Source organism: Camellia sinensis, chromosome 14 (assembly GCF_055761805.1).
Source record: "Camellia sinensis isolate YWXY chromosome 14, ASM5576180v1, whole genome shotgun sequence".
NCBI classification, from domain to species: domain Eukaryota; kingdom Viridiplantae; phylum Streptophyta; class Magnoliopsida; order Ericales; family Theaceae; genus Camellia; species Camellia sinensis.
The window spans coordinates 93,991,678-94,019,069 of NC_138974.1; the positions used below are offsets into that span (position 1 = coordinate 93,991,678).

At 31.6% G+C, this 27,392-nt stretch overlaps 1 protein-coding gene and 2 long non-coding RNA genes across 15 annotated transcripts; 2 read left to right on the forward strand and 1 right to left on the reverse strand.

The window, feature by feature from the left end:
• The first annotated feature begins 3,582 nt into the window (after window positions 1-3,582).
• On the forward strand, window positions 3,583-5,432 carry LOC145807699 (uncharacterized). The gene is made up of 2 exons (XR_014351003.1): window positions 3,583-3,722; window positions 5,355-5,432. It is a non-coding gene; the product is annotated as an uncharacterized LOC145807699 (long non-coding RNA).
• Window positions 5,433-5,511: 79 nt separating this feature from the next.
• LOC145807700 (uncharacterized) lies at window positions 5,512-6,375 on the forward strand. Its single transcript, XR_014351004.1, has 2 exons — window positions 5,512-5,644; window positions 5,790-6,375. It is a non-coding gene; the product is annotated as an uncharacterized LOC145807700 (long non-coding RNA).
• A 1,374-nt stretch (window positions 6,376-7,749) lies between these two features.
• Window positions 7,750-16,714, reverse strand: LOC145807698 (nuclear transcription factor Y subunit A-7-like). 13 transcript variants are annotated; one of them, XM_082906364.1, is made up of 7 exons: window positions 16,554-16,714; window positions 12,745-12,808; window positions 10,550-10,604; window positions 10,288-10,433; window positions 8,854-8,961; window positions 8,581-8,745; window positions 7,750-8,323 (listed from the first exon to the last, which is right to left on the reverse strand). In XM_082906364.1, the coding sequence occupies exons 4-7, from the start codon at window positions 10,360-10,362 to the stop codon at window positions 8,135-8,137; spliced, it is 537 nt and encodes a 178-aa protein (XP_082762490.1). In that variant the 5' UTR covers window positions 10,363-10,433; window positions 10,550-10,604; window positions 12,745-12,808; window positions 16,554-16,714; the 3' UTR covers window positions 7,750-8,134. The 13 variants fall into 13 exon arrangements, with proteins under 13 accessions (XP_082762490.1, XP_082762492.1, XP_082762487.1 ...); XM_082906366.1 differs by lacking the exon at window positions 16,554-16,714 and adding an exon at window positions 16,409-16,529; XM_082906361.1 differs by lacking the exon at window positions 16,554-16,714 and adding an exon at window positions 16,351-16,527.
• Between the last annotated feature and the right edge of the window lie 10,678 nt (window positions 16,715-27,392).

Sequence of the window (27,392 nt, forward strand, 5' to 3'; positions counted from 1 at the left end):
ATCAAATTCAGAATTTTACTTTTTATTTTTTTATTTTTTTTCCTCCCCCATCAAACTGAGGACTAATGTGTCTTTAATCAAATCATTGTTCTTAGGCGTTTAATTTTCACTACCGAATGTCCCCTTTAATGCCCCTCTAGATGTTTTCTGGATGACCATCTTAAAGCAAAAATTTGTAAAAAAATTACACTGGCTGGTTGACCCCTTGGTCATCCGTCCGGTCGACCTCGACCCCCCGAATGACCATCTCAAGGTAAAAAATTGTGAAAAATTTACATTGGTCAGTCTACTAGCCGGACATCCGCTCAGTCATCTGCCCGGTCAATCGGTATTCTGATGAAGCTTCAAAAACCTCCATTGGAGCACTTGATATCAAATAAAACTTTTACTCAAATTTAATGAAAATTTTGATACACCTTTGAAAATGCTCTTATAGGACCATTGATGTGTAATATTTTGATAAAAAAACATTGGGAAATTTATATAATTTTGAAAAAATATTTACGAATTAATGATAAATTTTATAAATATTAAAATATAAAAAATGATAATTTTTTTCATCAATAAGTAATTATTTTTTAGTGTTTCACTGAGCTGTGTTTTCCTAAAAACATTTCAAGATTATTGCATATACTAGAAGGATCCAAATCACTAAGCTTATATTTGGAACGAGAAATGAAAAAAAAAAAAAATTACAATGGATATGCAGAAAAAAAATATTAATTTTTTTTTTCGCATGTCCCTTGCATTTTTTCCCTTCACAAATTATTATCCAAATTATTACCCAAATTACAGTAAAAACATCACAAACAAATCCTAACATTTTTTAATTGAGGTGCGCGTAAGTTGACTCAGACGCCCAATTATCAAAATAAATAAATCCTAACATTTTCTCTGTCTCATGAATTCAATAGAGAAAGTAAAATTAAGTAAGAACAAAAGGAAAAATTGTGTTTGTAAAACAATCACAAACAAGTCCTAACATTTTCTCTCAGTCATGAATTCAATAGAAAAAATAAAATAAATGCTTACTTAAGTTATAAACAAAAAGAATAGATAGTAGTTTTTCTCATTTTTATTTGGATAATTAGGAGAAAATACACAAGAGAAAGAAAGTAAATTATATTTCTATACTTATATTATCAAAATTTTCTCACAATATATAAAGAGAGTGGATTAAAAACAACATTGCATAATTACAACCTTTGCAACTATAATTACAAAGATATATATATGATACATGGGTGATATTTTGAAAAGTGTTTTTTATTACCATCCAACTTGAGTGATTATTTTGACAGTGAGTTTATTTTGAAGCTAATCTCGATGATTCAAAAATTTGGTTTATTAATGAAAAATACACTTACAAAATTATGGATAATTGGTGAAAAAATCCAAATCCATGTGTACATATGTTATTTGGTCTAAGGTTTGTTTGTTTGTTTATTTATGGATAAATTACAAATATATTTTTTAAGATTTGTTTAAAATATGAATTGTTTTTTGTTGTTTGAAAAATTACAAATACCTTACTGTCATAATTTTTTATTTAACAAAATTAATTAAAAAAATAAAATTTGTAACTGTTCAACTATATAATAATAAAATTATCAGAATTATTAATTGAAATAAAATTTTAATATTATTAAAAACTGTTAATTAACTTGATAATTTATTAATAAAATGATCTATTTGTTATGAAATTAGAAACTTTAGGAGACATAATGTAATTTTTAGAACTATATGAGTAATTTATATTTAAGTAAATCTCAAAGAATGTGTTTATAATTTATCATTTATTTGTTTATATATATATATATATATATATTTTTTTTTGATAGTGACATGTCTAATGAAATTATTTGGTAAGGACATTATTTTTTTAATTTTTTTTTTCTCTCAATTGTACCTCTACGATTAGACGACCGTCGGAAAAAATCATTGGTGATTGGTGGTGGTTGACAATGACAGTAGTGATGGTGATAATGGCCTTGTTTGAGAAGTGGCTATTTTAGTAGGCTATTTGTCTTTTTAGTTATTTTAGTAGGCTATTTTAGTTTTGTGTTTGGGAAGATGGGATGAATTTTTAGTTAAGTTGTTGTATTGGAAAGTGTGTTGAAATAATGTTTAAATTTAAAATGACAAATTTATCCCTAAAAATATATTTTTTTAAATTGATATCAAGGGGTAAAATGGTAATTTATTTATTGATGGAACAAGTGCTGTAGCTAGCAGTGTAGGCACAGCCTACACTGCCGGCTGTGCAGAATATATATATATATATATATTTGTTTTGAAAAAGGTTCCAACAGTGTTGTTTTTGGGCTAATTTCTCAAAATAGGCTATAATAACCTCATTTTGGGCTTTCCAAACAGCGCCATATGAACATATAAATAGATTAAGTGGACAAATAAGTGACACATGAACAAATAGTGAGATAAAGATGACCTGACAAATAAAAAGACAAATAGATAGAGATAAAATAATTTACAAATTGTAATTATCTTTTTAACTTTAAAGTAATACACCTTTAGGTCCCGTTTGTTTTCAGAGGTAGAATGGAAGGGATTGATAGTGAGGGAATTAAGTAAAATTATGTTTGTTTTTATGATATTTGTTAGTGTTGGAATTGTTAAATTATTTTTATATAAAATAATAAAACAAATAAAAAATATAAAAAATTAAACGTTAATATTTAAAAAAATTCCCAATATATAAAAAAATTAAAAAATTTCTAATCCCCTCATTATTTTTTTAATACCACCTCCACCTCCACCTCCTCCATCCCAATCCCCCTTCCAACCTCCATCTATATCTCCTTCTCTATCCTAATCCCTTCCCCAACTCTACGAACAAACACAACACTAAAATAATCCCACCTCCATCCTAATCCCCTTTTATCCATTATACCCAAAATAAATGGGCCCTTAAGTTTTAGCAAATTGAGAGCTAATAAAAGTACTCTCTTCGTTTCAAAATATTAGTCATTTATTTTATTTTTTTGATCCTAAAATGTTAATCTCTTTTCAAAAATCAAGGAATAAAATAATATAAACTTACTATTTTACCCTTCTTTCAAATTTATTAATAACACAAAAAATATAATTATGACAATTAATATTCTCAAAAAATATATTATTAAGGAGTAATTTTAAAAAATTAATCCTTTTAAAATGTAATAATTATACTATTAAAACAAGTTAAATACCTCCAAAAGGACTATTATTTATTTAATAAGTTAAATTCTTTCGAAGAGACTATTATTTTGGAAGGAAAACGGTTGTTAAATTAGTTGGCACATTCTTAAATTTTTAGCAGAAAATTAGTAAATTTAGTCACTAAACAATTTTTATTTTATTTTTTGGGTGTAAGAATTGAAATTAGTTTGAAAGCTGTATCCATTGAAATCATTGGATTGGAGTTTGAAACCCTAACAACTTCTGTAGTCGATTTTGTTCAAGCTTTCATCTTTTTTAACGATTACAAGTCGAAAGCCATACCCAATTGCACTCTAGGGTTTGAGAGAGAGAGAGAGATGAACAAGAAGGAGATACTGAAGCTAGCGAAGGGTTTCAGAGGAAGGGCAAAGAACTGCATAAGAATAGCTCGAGAGAGAGTTGAGAAGGCTCTTCAATACTCCTACAGAGACCGCCGCAACAAGAAGCGCGACATGCGCTCCCTCTGGATCGAGCGCATCAACGCCGGCACCCGCTTACACGGCGTACTCTCTCTCTCTCTCTCTCTATGAATGCTTGATGTTTATTTATCCTAACAGTTGCAAATCTTTGAGAAAATGAGTCGTATCGATTAAGCCTTACTATGAACATCTAAATACTCTAATAATTTTGTGCAATTCATTTCTGATGTTTAGAATTACACACATAGATACTTTGACACACGTGTATTTAGAGTGGAGTTATCCATATGTGGGTTTTGGTTGGCAGAGATTTTTTGAAATTATTTTGTTGGTTCTGTCATTAGGATCTTTGCTGTGCATTTTGATTTGCCACAATTTTTTATATTTTTATTTTTTGTGCGCGCTAGTGTTGGGATGAACATGGGTAGCTTTGTATTAGTGTTGGTTGGTAGTGATCAGCAAACAATGCCTTGTTTATGCCCTGATGCAATTCAGTGTAGCTCTTATAAGACTTTCTTCAAACAGGTGGTGTGCAATAAAGTAGTATGCATAGAAATGGAAGAAAGAATGTAACATTGTTGGAGATGGTTGTAATTTAATTCATTCTTCAAAATCCTCTTTTTCTTTTTTTCGTAGGGAGTCTTGAGTTCAAAAATTAATGAATTGGTTCTAACTTGGGATTGTTTGGATCGCGGCCTCTGGATAACATTGGTGATGTTGATCATCTAAGTCTCAACAATTGGCTTTTGAAAACAATCTGCGAATATAGTTTTTGAAAATTTAAAAAGCAACTTAAAAATGTTTCCTAAAAGAAAGAGTATTTTCGCAAAGAAATTTCCTGCAAATATTTTTTGAAAATAGTTTGTCAGACAAGTTTTCAGTGACAGTTTTTGTTTTTTGTAATTTTGAGAATAGAAAACGGAAACCATACCAAATACCCCCCTAAATTATACAAATCCAATAGAAATTCACACTTATCAATTTCTATCACTTGTTTATGATAAATTGACAAACTAGTTTAAGCTTCTCAAATTATAAGTACTTTAATATATTGATGTGATAATTTGTTTTAACAAAAAGATATGTAAATAAGTACATGGACTCTTTTGTAACTCTAGATCCCATGGAATATTGTTCACTTAAACAAAATTTTGTTTTAAAGAATTTTTTGTGACTATCACCAAAAGTTTCTTTGGTAAGAGATGAATTTTGTGCTATAATCTAGTGTGTATATATATGTATAGAAATTTGTGTATAATTGTAGAACTAATAATAATAAGCATAGACAAATTGATGCATATGCACAATCAACTTGCATATAGTAAAAAAATCAACATTAAACTACAAATTCATCTAATGCTAACCCTAATTTGAACAACTCCCATTAATTCTCAAAATGATTTATATTGGCACATACACAAGTATTCAACATATCAAACTCATAACATAAAACAAGCAACTTCTTTTATTGTGTGGACTGTGTGTAGTGAACCCAATAAAGAATTGGACAGGGTTCAAACCACTTTTCCAGTGGCAACAACTATATTATTTTTTTCAAAGAATAAATGTCATGTCATATGTAATAAATAAATAAAAAAAAATTCATATACTGCCTGAATCTTGCATTCGTTGGATGCTTTTTTTAATTTTTTTTATTGATAACCTTGGAGACTGTCTTTCTTATTTTGTAAGCTAAGAATAATATAGTATTGACAGATGGCTGATCACTAAAAAGAGCTAGTTTCTAAGGAAGCAAGGGGAGAGAATAGGAAAAAAAAGAAAAAGAAAAGAAAAGAGCTCAGGTAATTCACTGTATTAAACCTGTAAAGCTTGAAACATTTATAGTGTAGTACTTTAACTAATCATGCAATAATCTAGAAAAAGAATGAATATATATGGGTCAAAGCCAAAGGATCTGTTAGTATTACTGGTGATGTCTATCTCCCATCTGCTAACTTACTCATTATGCATTTGTGATTCTTCCTTTCCATTGGTGGTTCCCTCCTGTTGGATACATCCCAAGAGCAGAAGCCTTTTTATTTATTTATTTTTGACAAGTATCTTAGAGCGGAAGTGTATCAAGTAACTGGACTCCAATTATATACCTTGAAGTGTTAATGGGAGCTATAAAGTATGATATTTCTAGTGCAGGTTGAAATATATGTACCATCATACCCCCTTAATTGCAGTAACTTCATGGATTTCTCTGCTTGTTCTGAATTGGTTTACTTTCAATTGCTGTAACTCCATAACTCTCTATAGCCTGTACTGAACCAGAAGCTTGAGACTATGCTGCTTATTAATATCATGAGAGGGATGCATTGCCGAGTTGATAATTTGTTTTGTTTCGGTTCCTTTTGTTTGACACCAGGTTAATTATGGTAACTTTATGCATGGGTTGACGAAGGAGAATATCCAGCTTAACAGGAAAGTTCTGTCAGAGCTCTCTATGCACGAACCATACAGCTTCAAGGCCCTGGTGGACATCTCTCGCAATGCCTTTCCTGGAAACAAAAAAGTGGTACCTCCCAAAAAGCAAGGCCTCTCACTTCTCCTTTAGTCAGACTTATATTTGATCACAATCTTTGTCATTTCTAGACTAGAAGATATTGTTTGAAGCAGATTTTTCAAAGCTTGTTTTGGTTTGCTACTTGTTTGGTTTGTGACCTACATTTTAAATAATTTAAAGGAGATAAAATGGAATGCAATATGTTGAGATATTTCTGTTTCACTAAAACATATCTTGAAAGGAGAACTGTTGATCCCTGAAATGGCAGCTACAGCTTTGGTAGTAGTATTGTTTTGCTTGCAATGTGATTTCCAGACTCACCCAAACATGAAGTAAGAAGTGCAACCATAAGGCAAACCAGAGAGTTTGGGCATTGTGTTTAAGGCTTCACAATTCCACTATAAAAAGGGAAGGAAAGTAATAAATTTGAGAGAGAGAGAGAGAGAGAGAGAGAGAGTACCAATTATGAATAATTCTAAGATCATCTTATTCTATTGAAAATATAAAGAATACATTTATATTTTTCTGAAAATCCTGCCCTATGTCCTATCTTATACATTTACAGTTACACAATTTAATTTTCATTAGAACAACAGATTGTACAATTGTGAATGATGAAACAGAGCAAGAAAGTATCAACTCAATGGTATTTGTTCCTTTTACTCACAAATTAATACCATAATTCATCAAAGTGGATGAAGGCAAATGCAAGATCTTAGGTTATCCGTTTTTATTATTATTATTTTTTAAATTTTTTTTATTTGTTTTGTGTGTTTTTGCATATCTTCAACAGTAAACAGCCAAAACTAAGGGGTTCGCTTAGAGGTTGAAATATTTTCTTACCAGACATTATTTTGAAGTTTGAGTCTTATTATTGCAACTATAATTTCCTTCCCCTATTTTCTTAATCCCCTTCCATCTCTTTATTAAAGAAAAGAAAAAACATTGCTATGTGAAAGCATATTTTAGGAATTGTTTTTGTTTTTTTTTCAAACACTTACAACTGAAAATTTTAATTTTGCTGTTCTACTCTCAAAATGACATGGGGGTGTTTGGGAAGCCAATTTTAGGTTTTTTTTTGGGTTAAAATCTACAAAAAAGGCAAAATAAGCTAAAATAATTAATAAGACAAAATGTTAATCAAACCTATAATTATTTTACTTTTTCTCTCACAAACATCACATCTAATTACAATAAAATTCAATCTACTGCCCACACACAAATATTGTAGCTTATTACAATACTAAAAACTAAAATAACCTACTAAAATAGCCAACTTCTCAGACAAGATTATCTTCGTGTCCATACAAAAAGCCCTAACACTAGAAAGGTCAAGAGACTTTGATGCCTTCTTCAATGATACACCCAGTTGCGCTAAAACTTCAAGAATCCTCAACATTCATACCAGATTAAGCATTAGTCAAATGGAACCCAATTATTCTAAATCTCCAAACATCAGGAATTTTCAATATTCCTCAGGGTTTTCAGAACAGCAAGATCTATTTTATTTAAATCACAGAATAACAAGATGAAATTCAACTTGCATAACACGGTAAACAAGACAAACAAACCAAGTTCAGTATAATTCTAATACCAAGTGTCTACTTTAAGCCAATTTTCAATAAAAACCATTCAAAAAAAAAAACTTATTCAGTATATTACACAATAATAGGAATGCAATGGCTAATACTACAGAGCAACACAGCTGACACTAAAGCAATAACATGACACAAATTTCATGTTAGAACTTCTCCAATCTCAACCATCTCTCCCTAGGAAAGACCAAAGGCTAGAATGGAAAAACACAGCAAGAAGCAACTGTCATCACACTTCCAAAACACTAAACTCTGCTTCTATCTTTGCAACCTTGGTACAAGCTACCACTTAGAAACCTATACACACTACCAAGCTAAGATTACAAACCGTCTTTGGAAAATTAAGTGAATTCTGGTGCCTTCGAATGCACAATACAGTCGCTCTCAAAATATCAGGATGCATTTTCCGATGGAGCAAGATCATTTTTATCAGCACCAAGATGATTGATATTGGCTTGTGATTTGTCACCAGTGACTGCTTCTTTCTGTTGATTTTTGTTCTTCTTTGAATTGAGGAAACGACCCCCACATCCTCTAGCTCTTTTTAGTGCATGCAAATGTCGAGATTCATGCAAGTATGGCTGCAAAAGTGGTTTGAACTGTAAGCCTCAAAAGAATTGATGTTCAAAAACACAATCAAGAGAGGAACATTTGAATCTAACCACAGTAAAAAACATGCAGCCTCAAAAACTCAGCAAATGACCTGTAGTTAGAAGCAATTACAGAAAAAAAGAAGTGCCAATACAAACCGGCAATCTTTTTCAAGAATTTAAATCAATGAAGAAACTTATAATAGCATCAAATGTGGGGAGGCCAAAATATTTAGCCCACAATATACCTTCCTAGACTTAATCATTTTGTTCTCAGATTCAGCTTTCGCACGAGATTGCCGGCGCCGTAAGATGCCATGATATTGTTTTGCGTTTACAAACACAGGCTCCTCAACTGCATCTGATGGCAAAGGAACACCAGCTTGCTGGATTCCCATCAACTGAAGGTGGACCTAAAACAATTCATTTTCAAATAATCACAAGATCTAGTTTACGATAAATGTGCTGCTTTGAGTGTGACAGAAATGGATAGATAAAGTTCATGAGAAAATGAAACATACCATGGGTTGTGCAGTATAAGGTGGTGGTGGTGCAGGATATGGCTGTGCATCATAGGGAGCGAAGATGCTTCTATAGTAAGGATCTGGATATGGGTAAGCTGTTTGCCCCTAAGACATACAATGCTTTGGAGATCAGCCAAAAATGGAAAACAAATTTTAATCAAAATTTTAGCTAAACCATGTACTTCAACTCCTAACTTCCAGGTAGTCTAACTTGGGAAGAAACAGGATAATTCTGTTAGCTGGTTATCCAGAACTGCTGCCTTGAAATTTAAGCCGAGTATCAAAATCCAACCACTTAGTCCAACAATCCATTGTTTTTGTTGTGAATCTATAAGCTCATTGCATTTTACTTGGGAACAGTTAAAGAAATATAAACTTTCCCCATAGAGGCAAAGTTTTCAGACTTCAAGCGCAGAACATTGAATGTTAATGCAATGAGAACTATAAAAAAAGTAAAACAATATAAAAATCCAGTCCAATATTTGATAATATCAATATCCCAACCATTGAGTTGAATTAATACAAAACAAAGACCAAAAATGGCTAGAAAAGGTTAAACATGGGGTTGACCAATCCAATGTTACTTAAAAATGCAAACACCCTAGCAATTGATATTTTGGAATACATATTCCTAAACATGCTACCCTTTTATTTCTAAATGATGAACTTAGCTATTCCATAGTGATCCCAAAATTTTTCCTACGTATTTTCTTAAATGTTTTCTTAGGAGGAAAAAAATTCAAAGGGTAAATTACACTCACTTTGTCTGAAGTTTGCTGCCCTTTCATTAGTATACGGTATACCTAACATTCTAGAAGTTACATCCCTCTCCATGAGGTTTATAATCGTATTACAAATTCAAATTGTCTCCTCCATTAGTTAATAGTTAACTAACAATTTTTGTTGATGTTAGAAATAAAAAAATTTAAAATGTCAATTTTACCCTCCCTTATGTGAACCCTGTCTTCTATGTAAAGATGCAAATAGATATACATATAGAGAAGCATAATGCAAATGGGGAACAAATGAAAATGGAGAGATTTCAACCCAAGACCTCACCCAACTTAAGCTTTGATACCATGTTAGGTCATCAATTTTCCCAAAAGTTTAAGCTACTAGGAAATGGGCTCAATAATGTATATCAAGCTATCCAACAATCCTATCCTCTAGAATTGTTTGGCCTATGTCCCATACATCAATGAGGCCCACCAGGACCGGAACACACACACATAGGGAAGAAAAAATACTTAAAAAAATCATAGCAAACAACAATAAAAATAGATCTAATTCAGTTTGAAGAGAATCGAATTGTGTCCAATGGATAAAAGATCAATAAGAACTCTAGGAAAAAGTCCTCTTAATTGCCAACACTAGTGGCATTATTCATAAAATATCCACATAACATTAATATTAAGAATTGCTAGTTCATACCAAAGCATTTCCTGATCCAAGTTGTGGAGGTGCCACATAAGGAACATTTGGAGTTGCTATGCCAGGATGAGACATCCCAGTCACTAGAGATGGAGATTGGACTTGAGCTTCAGAGTACTTTTGTTGCTCATCAGCTTCACTATTATCTGGATAACCACTAAAAGCTATTAAATTAATATATTTAAAAGATAAAAAATTTAGACCACTCAATGGCAAGTAAGTCAACAAAATCACCAAGTTTTAAGAAGATGATATACTAAACCTCAAAAAATTCAATTAAACAAAGAGAGTCAACTCCACGAAATAACCATGTGAGTCTATAAATAATCACAAACAAACTGTGTAAGTAAAGTTATTCGTCACAAAGAAGATTGTAAATCAGTGTTACAAATGACATTAATAAGACATATGGATGCACCCCATCAAAATTTTAATTGCTGGATAAGGACCAATATATAAAACAATTCATCGAAAGAAACAAATGAAACTCAGGTAGTGTTTGGTTAACTTTTCAAAAGTCAACTCTATTTTTAATTCATGATTTGGATGCAACATGTTAACCAAACATATTTTTAAAATACAACTCAAAATTACTTTCAAAACTCCTCTCTTCTCTTTTTTATTTTTATTTTTTTATTATTAATCAATCAATCAATCACTTTTTCTCTCTCATCTTTCCTCTCGCCTCTCACATTCTCTCACATTCTATACATCAATCAATCATAAAAAAAAAAGAAATTAAAAAAAATTACAAATCATCTCAAAACTATTTTCAAAACTCATAACCAAACATATTTTCCCTTTTTAAATCATAATTCAAAAACTCAAAACTCAAAACTCAAAACACAACTTGACACTCAAATCATAATTCTAAAACTAAACCAAACGGACTTTTGTGAGGAAACAAAACTAGGTAAGCCTGCTAACGTGGCCTTTTAAGTCAGCCTCATGGATCACTAATGATGAACACGGAAAGGCAAAAAAGTTGTGCTCAACTGAGTTTGAGGTAACTCATGAATCTCAAATGGAGCACAAATAGAGATTTTATATAATTATGTTAATGATCATCAATTTGAGTCTTATTTTTATATATTTTGCAAACAGAATGTTGTTGAACATATTTTATGGTCTTTTATTATATTTTAGTCGTTAGGGGTATTTTGGAAGTGCTGTTACGTGCTTTAACTACTGAAACTCATTTCTTGTTACCAGTTTTGAGAACTGGATTTTATACTACTATATTTACACACCTGTGCTTTACTGAATGATTATTTATGTTATGTAAAACTGCTCTAGGGATTAGACTGTTCGCTGAGCTTGTTAGCTTACCTGTTACTTCACCATTTCAGTTAGTTAGGCTTGAGGAGGTGATCCTGGACTGTCCTTGGATCTTTTCGCATATGATTGACACTTCCTTTTTGTATGTCAACAACACCTACAGTTGGGTGTCCCTTTTTATAAATGATATCACTTTTGTTGCCTTCTTTTTGTCTATGGCCTCATGTTGTAAAGGTATGTATATGGGACTTGGGACATAATTACTTACCTATTGTTAGTTACGGACATGAATGTTCATTTCATTATGGTTGGGAATGACTTAAGCACCAATGAAGTCAATGATCACACTTGATCCTCACGTTAATAAGAAAGCTTCGGCTGAAATTCGGTTAATTCTTTATTGGACAAAATCACCAGGTGACAAAGTGCCATCCAGATCCTAAATTCGCGAAGGGCCATAACACAAAGCCAAATAAGAAAGCAAAGTAGTCCATAAATGTTCATTGATCCAATAGTCCAATGATCTTTGCTTTGCAATACATGCTTACATTTACAAAGAAACCAACTTACTTTATGAAATAATTAGCTCAATTATAGAATTGTCCCCTTACGATATTAAGTTATCCTATGATTTAAACAGAAACAATTTAATAGCATTCTACGCTCAAATCAGTAAACAGTATGTTTGTGTAAAGCTGGCTATTATCAACACACCATTATCATACAAACTCTGTTTTTCAAGTGTCATATCACATGTCACCATCTACAACCTAATTTGTATTAACCGTCTAATCAAACTTCAAAATTCTGATCTGCACTCTACTAGAACACATGCATGGAGCAAAATATCTTAACTAGTGCCAACTAAAATGTAGGTTTATCTAATAAAGCACTCATATAGAGGAGCTCATACCACCTCGATTAAATTTAAAAAAAAAAAAGGATGACAGAGTAAACAACATGGATTTTTTTTTTGAAATTCTCAAAATTCAGGATGTGTATTAAACCCTATCCCAAATAAATAATAGTAATATTGTAGAAACACTCTCCAGGACCTTGATGTAAGAAAAAGCATGCGTGAATTGGTTCACATGGTCAACTCAACTAGACAAAAAATAAATACGTAACTAGATTATGCTAAATAAGAGATGAATCTGACAAAATTCCATGGAAGCATACCTGAGAGATCATGAACAGAAGAAGTCATGATGCTGTGCCACACACAAAATGCCCAAACTCAGATCTGGCAGCACAAACAGCACAATCCAGGTCAGTTTATACCAAAGCATCAGTTAACATCCAAGCATGCCAAACATGCTTACAGAAAAACTATGTGAAACTTCTGATTTTAGATAGAGAATAAGAATCAGAATTATGGTACTATACACAAATTATAAGAAATGACAATAAGACAATGGGATTGGTATGCAGCTAGCAGAACCATCACAGAAACAATGCAAAACAAAGATAAGGGAAAATACTACTAAAAAGGAAAAAAAAAATTAACCGCCATAGAATTTGAATTCTAATCGTCATAATAACAATCCAAATTCATCTAACTTGTGCAGCTTAAGGGGCATAAACATTCTAAGCATGCAATGAATAACAGAAGCCATGCACAACAGAAAAAGAATAACAATGACTGTGAAACAAAGTCGTCCAATTTGTAAGTAGAGATCTTCATGTAATATTAGCACAGTGATGCCGGATGTTCAGCAAAAGAAAATAAAAGAAAAAGAAAAAGAAAGGCTAGAAAAAACAGAAAAGAAAAGAAGAAACCCTAATTCTCTTATCTCAATATCCAAAATTCAACTCAATATCCCACACCATTACACAAAAGGCCTATTTATAAGTATCCAAGAAACCCCAATTAAGAGATACCCAAAAATAAACTACAATATTAAAGTTTAATAAAACAATAAAACCTAATAAATATAAACCAATGCTAAAAAAAATTATTAAATTCCTAATCTTCATCCAATTTCTTCTCATTAACCATCACATAGTTTGGAACAAATAGCAAAATCATTTGAGAAAGAAAACAATCAAGAGTATTACAACATTAGTGTTCTTATTCCTACCATCCAAACCACATATAACGTTAATAGGGATTGGATAGTAATATCAACCAAACGGAAAATGTTCTCTTTCTATAGCTTCTCATGAACAAAACATGGCAAAATTATGAGTATCTTCAAGGAGACATCATTTCTTTAAGTTCTCGGAGTTAGCAAAATAATAGATGCATAACTTCTATCAAATAGATTAATAACTCCTACCCACAAATCTGAAGGCAAAGATGCCAGACCACAAATCCACTTTCTGTCCCATTCTAACCTCAATTGAATGATTTCTCCTTCTCTTTCTTTGCCCCTCCCCACCCACAAACCATGCAACAAACATATTATGGGATTGGGTTCCTTAAATTTATTTGTGCCCATTTAATTGGATTACTATGTGGTTTTGGAATTGGTTTCTCTCTCTGTTGTAAGTAAAAAATTTCATTTGTTCTATTACTTTATTTGATTTCATCCTCTGGTCTTGCCACATGGGCATCATACAAGTCTTGGGACCCCATTTGCTTTGTTTCAATTTGCGTAGTAATCGTACCAAAATTTAATCTCTTTTATTTAAACAAAATCTCTATATATAGGCTAGGAAATTTTACACTGTTCTTCAGGTTCAGAGCACATTTTAATAGAGCTGGCAAGCTTGCTTCCTCATGTTCATAGAACCGATTGGTGTTCTCGCATAGTAAGATCATAGATCTAGTTGGAGTTTTCACATTATAACTTGTGCTTTCTGATGAACCCCATCCTTATTTGAATGGATGAAATGGAAGTTGTAAAAAATGATCAATTTCTTTTGTGGTCCACCACTAATTCTTTCCCAGAAGAAAAGAGAAAAAAGAAAATTAAACGTTGCTCAAGTCAAGAGCACTTGTCACTAGATATTTGAACTTGAGTCCAATCTATAGAATTGTCTATTGGATTTCTCTTTAACTTGCAGCTAATATGTAATAATTTGAGCACTGAGAGTGATTACTTGTACTTTTGTAGGCATCCTTTCTTTTGGTCACATTGGGTTATCCTAAAACCCTACCCAACCCGACACCTAGTTAAGACGATGTTCCACTTTTGTATTGAAGGAACCTTACAGAAATTTGTCTTCTTTTATGACTCCATGGGGCTTGGCTACTTATGCAGTGGTTTGATTTACTAGTTGTATCTCATGATTGGCATGTGGGAATCCAAACAACAGGCAATGCGACTTTTTCTCTCTTATTATTTGTTTATTATTGTAATAGGCAGGCAAACAAGTAAAAGTTCAAGCCTAGGAAGGGACTAGATCCTAGTATGTGGTACAATGATTAGCAGACCTTACTTTCTGTGCTAATTAGTCCTCAACATGATTCAAGAAAAAATTCTTACAAGAAATGAGGCTAGTGGGCTTCAGACTAGGTCGGCATGTACCAAGAAGCGAAAAATGAATGCCTTTATTGAGGGTACTCAATTGTTTGAAAAGTTTTGATTTTAATGTGCAGTTGGACGTGTGCACATGTATTTGTGCGCTCGCACAAGTGAGAGAGAGTAAGAGAAGTTGATACCGCTAAATTTCAGCTTCTAAATCTACGTGGAACTACCTCTATAGATTAAAATTATTCCAAATAGAGGGTATTTAGAGCAGTACCCTTGGGTCCTTGGTTTTATGGCTATATGATATAAAAATTGGAGATCTATAGCAGACCGTTGAGTTTGAAATTAAAGAGTCTATCCAAGTTAGTCATTGGAGAGAGGGCGAGCGTTTAGCATCTCCAATGAGAGTGGCTTTTAAAGCATTTTAGGCATTTTGCCTCGCCTCATCGCAAAGTGGAGCTCCAACAAGATATGCAACACGGTATGCATTTTGCCTCATCCTCTCTTGCCTAGCTACATTTTGACAACCTTGGGGCTAGGCAAACTGATTTCAGGAGTACAAAGTATTGTTCGAGTATACAGTAGGTGAAGTGATTAGACAAAATATAGAATGTACTTTTTATGTACTTTGGTTGGGTAAAATACCAATTAGTGTTGGAGTTACATGGATATAATAAACACAGCAGGAACTAGATCCTTCACTATGCTTTTGGGCACGGCGGAAATGATAGAGATATTAAAAGGGAGGAGACACATTTAGAGAGGATCGCTTATTTTACTATCTCAAGGAACACACGCCCCGTTTTCACAAATCCACATTGCAAGTAAAGAATTACCAAAAGAACAGCACCTAGACGAAAAAAATGACTCTCAGAGAAGCACAAGCACACTCTTAAAAGTGTAAAGCATAAATAATAAGCTGTGAAGCGCCGACACTCCAAAACAGGTTTGGTATACGATCATCCAAAAAAATACACATATTATAACATACACTCATATATACAAAAAAATATCCATAAAACATATTAACCCAATTATATACATATAGCACCAAGTTAAGTACTTCTACTGATTTTGCAAACAAGAATTTGCACAATTCATTCAGCAACCACGTCAACTGCCAAAACCAACATGGTTTCGGCATTGCTAAACAAACAAATCACATAAACCCACAAAATCATAGCAATTCATAAAGATTACAAATAATTACCAAACCACTAAATGCACTTTCAAATAAGAACTACACACACAAACAACCTCCCAGACATTTCCATACTCCATCATCAACCTCAACACAGGGATCCCCATAACAAAACAAAACAAATGCCAAGAAAAAAAAAGAAAAAAGTCTTGAATGAAATTACTACACCCCTCTGCTTGGTTGCTGAGAAAACAGAGAAAAGAGAGTCAACTCCAAAGCCAATTACCGAATTAGGCTGAGTCGAGCGATACTAAACGACTCAGAATTTTGAATTTTGTTATAGTATAACGAAATTTTCTCAGCAGCCAAACAGAATTATTGAAAAGAAAGTGAAAGAAAAATCTTAGGGTTTGGGGAGATTTCAAGATTACCTTATATAGAGAAGTTTGATGGGGCAATTGTGTTGGTATGGTGTGTTCTGTTTTTTGGGGTCTCTGCTTTATTCTCAGCCACTAAATAGAAACTGTTGTTTCTGTTTATATGTGTGTTTGGGAGATGAGAAACCACTCGGAAATTGGAATTTGTTTAGCGTACTTTTCACTGCAATCTAATCCATTATTATTGTCAATTTTCAATTTTTTATTTTTTAATATTTCATTTTCTAAAAAAAAAATCATATTATTTTATTTATTTTCATATGAAAAACTAATTTCCATAAAATTTAAAATATATGTTTGGCTTTGAGTTTTCAAATACAGTTTTTTTGAACTATTTATATTTTATATTTTTGTGTAAATTTTTTTAAAAATATTTAATCATTTTTCTACATGCAGTTAAAAACATAAAAATATTTATAGTATTTTTTTTTTAAATTCACCAAATACAAACAAGAAAAAACACAAATCTGTACATTTATATATATATATATATACATATTAGATTTCTTTACAAATATTTTACTTTTTAAGTGCCTTAAGTGTATCTAAAAAATAATAAAATTTAACTAAAATATAAAAGTACTTCACCAAAGATAACAAAAGATGATAAACAAAAAGCAAAAATCTCAAAATTTGTATTAAAAAACTCAAAACCAAACAGATGTTTAAAACAACTTTATAATTTGATCAAAAAAATAGTATTTTAAAAACAAACAATGCAAAATAAATTTTTTATATTTTGAAATCATAATTTTATTTAATTTTTCGTAAAACTTTTTAAAGTCACGATTCCAAGTTTGAATCTTGTTTTCAAAATACGATTTGATGAAATAATTTAAATTTAGAGAAATGGGTTTAGAATAATTTGCATTTGAGAAATAAATTTTTTAAAAATTGGAGTTTGGAAAATAACTTGAATTTTCAAACTATTTCTTTGAATATCCTTAGATTATGTTTAAATGACAAAAATATTGAGGGAGAACAAGAATGTAATTCAGGGTCTCTATAACTCCAATATAGGGAATAAGATGGAATAAAAAAATAATTCCTAATTATCTATTTTAGTACGAATCACATGACTAAATTAGATAGTTCCCGATCTTCTACAATCTCATGATAATCTCACATTCGTGAAGGTATACGAACTATTTAAGCATAAAAAACAAGTAGACCAAGAATATTTAAAAAAATTATTTATTTATTTATTTATTTATTTTTATCATTTTTGCATTACAATTTCAAAAGAAACCAAATGCTTAAATTTTGGCACATGAATTTTATAATTAATAATCTCATTATTAGTAATAACATTCCCGTCCTCTTTTAAAGTTATTGCCATTATGAACCATGAAATTAACAAATTTTAAGATAACAGAAATGCATGACTATAAAAGGAAAAGGAAAAGAAAAAGAAAAAGAATAAGGAAAAAAAATAAAGTATATTGGAGTTATTTTGTCCTTTGTTTTGTTGGTAGTTTGAAATTTCAAAGCTTTCAAAATAATTGAAAGTAGATCTGAATCTGAGGTTATTGCCAAGCGAAGGACAGGTGGAGGTGGTCCTGCCTATAGTTTACGGCAGGCAAAAAGGTCACAATTTCAACCACAACTTAAGGTTATACGTGGTCCCCACAGGCCAGGTCATAGCAGTATTGTATTGTACGGTGACCACCGTGAAGGAAACGGGGATACTGCTAGTTCTATCTAAGATACTCTTCGATTCGTTAAAATTATATTGATTTGATTTGTATCATTTTTATTGTTAATTATGATTTAAATTTTAAAATTTATGATTTGTTAATTGAATCGTTTCGCTCCGTTATATATATATATATTTTTATCTCTAATAAAATATTAATATAAAAATAAATGAGAGAGTGATTTAAGAAATGAAATTTATTACAAATTAATAGTTATATATATGAAACATGTTATTTAAAATTACTTTGTGTTATATATCTAAAAAATATCATACAAATTAGTGTTATATATTATGCAAATGTATGATAATTAATTAAAATATTTTTTTAATTCGCTAATTTGTCAAAAAACTGTCCAAATCGCAATTTGTCAATCTGCTAATTTGCCAACCCGCCATTCGGTTTATAATTTTATTTTCAAACTGCCTGAATCGCACCGCGTACACCCCTAGATACTGTTGTGCCTAACTATTGTGCTCTTTGTGGGAGGTTGTCCCGAGTATTTTTCGATAATTTAAACCGTTCATATTATAAGATTCGTAAAGAATATTATTCATGTAAAAAATAAAGTTAATTGGCTATTCATAACCCCATGATTAAGTCCTAATTATTTTTAAAAAATTTATGAAAGTTAGATTAACCGTTAATTTTTATAAAAACAAATGTATAGGGTTACAGATATCCAATCAACTTGATTTTTTGTATGGATGATTTAATTGACGAATCTTATAATATAAACGATTCAGATTATCAAAAAATACTCAGAACGACTTCCCAAAGAGAGCATAATAGTAATTGCTGTGTCTTAGAAATGACCGTATCCCTTTCCTAATGTGACACTGGAGAAATTCTATTTCTACACAAATATTTATCTCAGTGTACATCATTTCTCAATGCACACATTTATTAATTTAGTTATTGATTATTTTTCTCATTCCACACACTTGATATTCTAATTATACCCTAATTTATGTCTTATACAAATACCACCTATACCCTCCTTTCATACACCTTTATCCATTTCGGTTGAAAGCCCTCATTTCCACACAACTGATGTATCAAAATGACCTATTGACAACTCCATTGTTGAGACCTTTATCGCCGAGCACAAATCCACCGTGCACAATCGAGCTCCCACTTTTTGGATGAACCCCGATCTTCCCTCTTGCAAGTTCTGCCAACAAGAACATAGCATGAAATCCATTATCACTGAGAAGAAGATATCCATCAATTGGTTGTTTTGCTTCTGTGTCAGATGCTGGGTTGCTGAATTCTTGAACAATTCTTTAAATTTCATTAGATTTTGTGTTGCGTCTCTCTTTATCATTCGTAAAGTTTTAATCTTGAACTAGTTGATTGTTGGATTGGCTCAAAAGATCAAGTCTTGTTTGTTTTCACGGATGAATTAGAATTTGATTTCTGTATCTATAAAGCTTGAATAGTTCTTGTTTGTTTGTCTATCTTTCGAAAAGTTTTGATCATTGAAACTGGCTCAAAATGTTACCCATTGAATTTTTTTTTGACACACCTGATAGAGAACTATGAGAGTATTGTTTTACAAGTAATGAATAATAGATTAAGGGAGAAACAATAGAAAAAGTGAGAAACAATTGATAAATTAAGGTTTTTTTTTTTTTTTTTTTTTTTTTTTTTTTTTTTTAAACTCAAAAGATGTGTACTAAATTTTAAAAAAAAGATGTGTATGGAAAAAATTTAAATATAATAGTAAAGGTGCTTTTAATGTTCATTATAGCCATTTTATTTTAGGGTATAATTGTTATTAAAATAATATTTTATTAAATGTGTGTACAGAGATAAATAAATGTGTGGAAATAAAATTTCTCGTGACATTGGGTTAAATGGTTTGAGTAAGACCTAATAGTCCTCAGGCCAGGTCATAGGAGTATTGTATTGTATGTTGTCTATTAAGGTTGTGTAAAGTATCGCAAAATTTGTTAAAATTATACCTATTATTATTAATTCCCACCGCTCTAATTGTTAATCGCGGTTTAAATTTTGAAATTTATAATCCCATCAACCAAACCGCTCCATTCTGCTATAGTTAATATATATATATATATATATATATATTTTAACTTCTAATGAAATATTAATATAAAAATGAGTGTGAGAGAGATTTAAGATATGAAATTTATTACAAATTAGTGGTTATATATATGAAACGTTTAATGTGTATTATCTTTATTAATAAATTTACATTAGGGTATAATAAAAATAAAAATTTTAAAAATTTAATTGAGCATATTATTACCATTTAGGTATAATTAAAATCACCTCAAGTTTAAGCTGTATTTTGTGACCCGGCCCAGTCCAGGGGTAGGCCCCACTTGTTGTATAAATGAACATTTTTGGCAATCAGATTTGTGAACATTCAAAGCCCACATCACTAACCATTAGCTTTATTGGGTTGGAGCAGAGGAAAAAAAAAATGAGAACCCACAACGCTGCAATTTTTTTGGATATTTTATTGATAGAGTTGCATACGAATCGACCTCCTCATGAATAAATTGAACTTTGCTGGTTTAAAACTCATTTGAGCTCGATTCGTTTATTAAATGAACGAGCTTGAGCTTGATTTTTAGCCTCGTTTATTAATCAAGCCGAGCTTAAATAGCCCTAAACTCGGCTCGATAAGACTCGTGAATATAAAAATAAATAAATTAATATTTTTTTTAATAAAATATTAAATAAATTTTCAATAATCTATTTTATTTTTTATTTATGTTTGGTATTTGTGTAAATTTTCACCAAAATGGTTCTTAACTTCTTTTTTTTTTTTTTGGGTAAAAAATATCATAAATAATTCATAAAATTTGTAATCAAAATAGTTCGTAACTTTTACTTTCCGCGCACAAAAAATTCACCATTGGTAACTTTTATCATATCACAAATATTTGTAACTTTAACCACAAAAATTCATTACTTTCTTATGAGAGGGGTATGCATAGTAACATTTTTCACGTGCAATTTATTCATATGTATGTGTATATATTAATTAGAAATTAGGAAATTCAAATTCAAATTTATAATTGGTTTAAATTAGAAATTAGGATAGATTTTTATTTAAAAAACAATGATAAGAAGACAAAGAGGATATCAACGTACTGTTATAGTTAACATTCACCGAGTCAAGTTGCAATTTTGTCCCAGACTGATAAATATATATTACTATCAAGTATGAGAGAAGTGAAATGTTATAGAATCATACTATGGGGAGATAAAATATCTAGGTACCGTTCGGTAATACTTACATTTTCAGTTTTTTATTTATATTTATAAAAATTTTAAAAATTCAAATAAAAATTTGTTTAGTAAAATTTTTGAGTTATAAATCAGTAGTCTTAGTTTATAAATTTGGTCAAAAAATGAAAACACAAAAAATGTATTTCTATTTTAAATTTTCAGTTTTTTTTTTATCACCCAACATTAGCCACCACCCGCCACTATTTTCCACCATCGTCTTCCACCACCACCACCCACCACCCACCCTCCACCACCACTCACCACCCACCTGCAACCACCAGCCACCACCACCCACCAACCACCACCCACCTGCCACCCACTCGCCGCCACCACCACCCATCCCTCGCCGCCGCCACCACCACCACCACCACCACCACCACCACCCACCTGTCATTCACCCGCCACCACCCACCACCTACTACTACTATTCACTGCCCACCACCACCACACGCCACTTACTTGCCACTACCACTCACCACCCACTTGCCACCACCAGCCACCTGGCACCCACCCGCCACCATTACCCACCACTACCACCACCACCACCATCACCTACCACCCACCTGCTACCACCACTCACCACCACTACTACCACTACCACCACCACCCACTCGCTACCATTTACCACCCGCCACCGTCACCCACTCACCCACCACCACCACCACCACCACCACCACCACCCGCCACCCACCTGCCACCACCACCCACCACCCACCACCACCACTACCACCACCCACTTGCTACCACCTACCACCTACCACCGTCAGTTTATAAAATTTTTGTAAATATAAACTGAAAACGTAAACGTTACCAAACACACCCTAAGTATTTAAATTTTAAATATTGTATTCTGTTTGAAATTTAAAACATGAGTTAGTTGAGAATCTATTCCAAATTGGTAGTGATACAGAGCTCTAAACAAAGAGTTCTAAAGTTAGTTCTACTAATATCGTAATGAAAAAAAAAAAATTATAACATCACATCACTAAATAACACCTATCCCTTAGAATTCTCAAATATTTTTATTCCACATTGTCCAAGTCAATGCTTTTTGTTCCCAATCAATCAAAAAGGTCTGCCTGTAGAAGCATAGTGATAAAGTTTTCCCATTCAAGAAAGAAAACATGCCAAAAGAAAAGATAAAACACTATGCTTTGGTCCAATCTTGAAACACTGAGACTATTACTTGTGGTGACTATTACTTGTGGTGACTATTTCTATTAGAGAAATGATAGAGAACTTTAAATATAGAGCTCTAATTTAAGTTTTAATGATTTGTTAAAGTAAGAAAAAAAAAAAAAAAAAAACAACGTACAAATATCACATTAAGGTGGGACTCACATTCCCATTAAAATTATTAGAACTTCTATATTAAAGCTCTAAAGCATTTTTGTTTCTATTATCATATTATATCTATTTGCTCCTCCTCCTTTCTTGACTGGTTGTTATTGGAACTTGTTATATCTTCAATCATCAGAGAGCATGACTTTCATAATTTATAGGGTGTGTGGCAACAAGGATGCCTCCACACACGCAAAATGGTCAATTAAGTAAGGCCATCATCATGGACGGACACAAGATTCTAATATCGAGGTGAGTGTATATGTAATTAAAAAATTTATAATGAATATGTGATATATAATATTAATTTCTGTTTAAATATTACAAAAATATATAATTAGATGTTTTCATTTATCATATATAATTATAAAATATTATCAAAATATAATTGAATATGTTTAAGTAAATCCATATTAATTTTCAAAAAAGTAACTATTTACTCTACATATCTACTTAGGCATTTAAAGTTGTGCTCGACGTTCTTTCATAATATAAAAAGCATTTATGATAGAATCTACATCAAAATCTCGAGTAATGTTCACTACTACAAATATAGATAAAGATCACACTTTTTTAGTGTGATGTATGTTTTTTAATCACACCTTTTAAGTTTTATTAAAGTGTGGTCTTTAGGAGTGTGATTAAAAATGATAATTTTTAATCACACTTTTTAAGTGTCATTAAAAAATGCTTTCATCACATCTTTTAAGTGTGATTAATAATATTTAGATCACACCTTTTAAGTGTGATTAAAAACATTTAGATCACACCTTTTAAGTGTGATTAAAAATATTTAGATCACACCTTTTAAGTGTGGTTAAAAACATTTAGATTACACCTTTTAAGTGTGATTAAAAACTTTAGTTCACACCTTTTAAGTGTGATTAAAAACTTTAGATCACACCTTTTAAGTGTGATTAAAAACATTTAGATCACACCTTTTAAGTGTGATTAAAAACTTTAGTTCACACCTTTTAAGTGTGATTAAAAACATTTAGATCACACCTTTTAAGTGTGATTAATAACTAATAAAACCTGTGATAAAAAAAAAATTGACATATTTAAAGAATAATCAATATTATTTTTGCACGCGCATTTGAATAATGTAATACACACTATATACTATATTTTGAATCACAACCATATATTGAATGAAATAATATCATATATTTCATAAATGAAAGTTAAATGTTTAAAAGTATATACAAAGAAATTAATAAAAAAAAAAATTTAATTGTGATTACATACATCAAAAAATAAAAAAATAAAAAACTTGAAAAAAGTAAGTTCTTGAATTCTTTGACCATATTTTGCATCTCTCCAAGAAATTTCTGACCTGAAAAATAAAAAAACAAATTAATTTAAAAACCGCCAGAAGCATATGAATAAACTTACTAATTAATTTATAAACTTACATTTAGATCACACCAAAAATAATGTAATTTATCCAGTTGTTAAACTGCCCCAATCCTTTCCCCACAGCCACCAAAAATGACATAATTATTTTGATTCTCCACACAAATAGTATAAAGCTACAAAAGATATTGATACCCTTGTAGAAGCCAAAATAAATCATTACTTTGGCTATTCGATTCACTGTTGCGTTGATTATATGCCCAAGAAGCAATGCAATTACAAGGATACCAATTGAAATCATCATCGCAAACCATGGGCATGGTGGTTTTTGTTTGAATCTGCTTCAATCTTTCTAATCTTGTCTGCATCCTGAAATTTCTAGCTACACTCATTATTTATTCATCCTTGAATTAGAGATTTGTATACAATATATTACCTAAGAGAGTCATCTCCATGAAAATAAATAATTACAGAATTCAATTTTTCAAAAACCAACAATGTATAACAACAAATAATTAAAAGCACAAAACATGAAAAACTCCAAGTAATTAGAGTACATACATCCTGCAGATTTACATGCCTAATTATAGATGTGTATTGGTGCCTCTGGTGTGTTGGACATTTAACATTTCTGAACTGAATTCGAACGCACCTACCAAACATTTTATGGTATGAGAAGTGAAAGTTCAATCAACTGTTACTAAAATGAGGTCACCTAATGAAGAACAGAAAATTCGCTCATTTATCTTGAAAGTGATCATATTTATGTTCTTTTAGTACATGACAATATTCGTTATTTTGAATTTCATTTGTAGATTGGCTGCCATTTATTCTTGTCACTTTGCATACTCAAAATATCAGATTTCCACTTCGAAATTACTGAGTACTGTTGGCAGTCGTTCCCTTTCTATGGGACATCAAAATACAACCTTAATTTTCCCAACAACCCTAGTAATTAGCAATATATGAATAGATGTTCATGGCAACCGGTTGCGTCGTGTAAATAAGAAGTGACAGAACAATACTAGGGTTTTCTCAGCACATTACTCTTTTTTTCATCTATACAAAACAGAATTTGGACTTTCAACTGACATTAATAAGTTTAACATACAGAGCATAGGCTAGTATTCAAACATCATTGCCTCCTAATTTAAAAATAAATAAAATAAATAAATCATAAATAACATTTTAAGCAAAAAATTGAGTTGAATAATAAGTATATTTAAAAACATAAAAAGGAACATACATGGCACTGATGTGACATTCATCATCAGAAAGGCAGGTGCAATTGACAGTACAGTCATACATAAGGGAGGAGTCCACTATTGGTGTTTGCCAGTTCAAGTTTTTGTCATAATGTTTCAAATTGAAATTCCAGCCTTTTTTACCCAGTTGTTCAACTATTTCACCAAGAGCTTCCACTGTAGAAATCAAAGTCATGTTAGCCTTTAAAGTAGTTAGAGATAAGTGATATAACATGGAGAAATGTCTATGTATCAGCATCATTAAGTATGGTTAGACATCTTAGTATTTTTACAAATTGTGCCTAAAATGAAGTTCATGCATGAATAAACAAGGACAAATTGGTTAAACAAGATAAATAGTCATATCTGGAACCTTTTTTGAAAATGCCATTTTCAAATTGGTATTACCAAAGTGCCTGATCAGGAAACCTAACCATCTAACAGTTCAAACCTTTAAATTAACTCATATGTTATGACTACACAACATGATTATAGAAGGTTTGTCTTTAACTCATGCCTGTTACATCAAATATAAACTTCAAGGGCATTGAAGAGTAATCATATAATGCTGCTGTGATTTGTTAGTTTATACAATGAATGCAACCAAAATGAAGACAACACTGTGTCTATCCAGCTGCTTTAATACTACAGTGTGCAACAAGAAGATAGCACAAAAAAAGAGAAGAGACAACCTTAGTTCACAAGCCTATTTGCCTCTTCAGCAAGCTCTGTAGAGAAGAGAAACAAATGCGGGGTTAATTGAAGGACTGCTAGCAAGACCTTATGTTATATACTTGGAAGTAAATGTTCAACAAGCTTACCAAACATGAAGGATGAAGAGAATAATGAAAGGGTAGTGGTGACTGGCCCAAAACAGCCACACACATCATGCTGATCCTTCCTTAGAACTGTCAACGAGTGGGGCAACCATTGACAGTTCAGTTCTTGCAAGAGACTATCAGCTCATCACTCCAATGCTGTCTTTTTAATGGAAACTAGCAATCAATCAGGAAGTAGAATTCTAAGAAATTGAGTACTACATGTTGCATCGTTTCGCCATGTTTCAAAGAATGAATAATACATATTTCGCAAAGACTTGAACCCTAGATCAATGTTCTTCCAAAAACATTGATAAGTCATTCACAATGTACAACACTTCTAACAATTCAATTATTTATGAAAGTATAAACAATTTTGAGATCAGCATCTAAATCTTCTGAGCATGTAAAGTGGCTATAGTTTAGAATGATAAAGAAGCTGGCATGTGATGAAAAATTAAATTTGAAATATAGATTAATCAATTTTGTAGCATTAGTACCATCTGCAAGGAAAAACTGATCTTAAGAAGCTCTGCCCTCTTTACACCATCCGTAGAAATTTACAGAGCAGCTGGATTGATTTCAACTCCTGTGATCGATCAAAAGGAATAGGCAGCTGATGGGAGAATAATGCATTCCCCACCCAAAATGATCAGCATTCTGGTAAAAGATATCAGGAAAACCAAACTGTTCCTGGTCTTTTCGTGATATAACCTGTGTGTAAACATCAAAGAAGAAAATCCTTAGGGGAAGTCCTTTATATATGCCCATTGTATGTAAGAATCCCTAACATATCAACTACTCTAAGGAGATGTAAACCAAGAAATTTTTAAAAGGAATGCTAGCAATACATTTGTTTTGGACATTAATCACAGGCAGCTTCTTGTGTTGGTAATCTCCATCTTCTTGGAAGAACTTTGTCCCATTTTATCAATGAAACTCATAGCACTCCCGTCATCCCAAATGCCCACCTGTCACATCCATAGGATCTCAAGAGAGGATTTGAAGAAACAAAAAGATCAGACTAAGTAACTTTGTAATTAGCAATCATAAAAGTGATGTTTAATAATGGAAAAAGGGTGGAAGTTTGGATATTAACAAGGGGTTACTTAC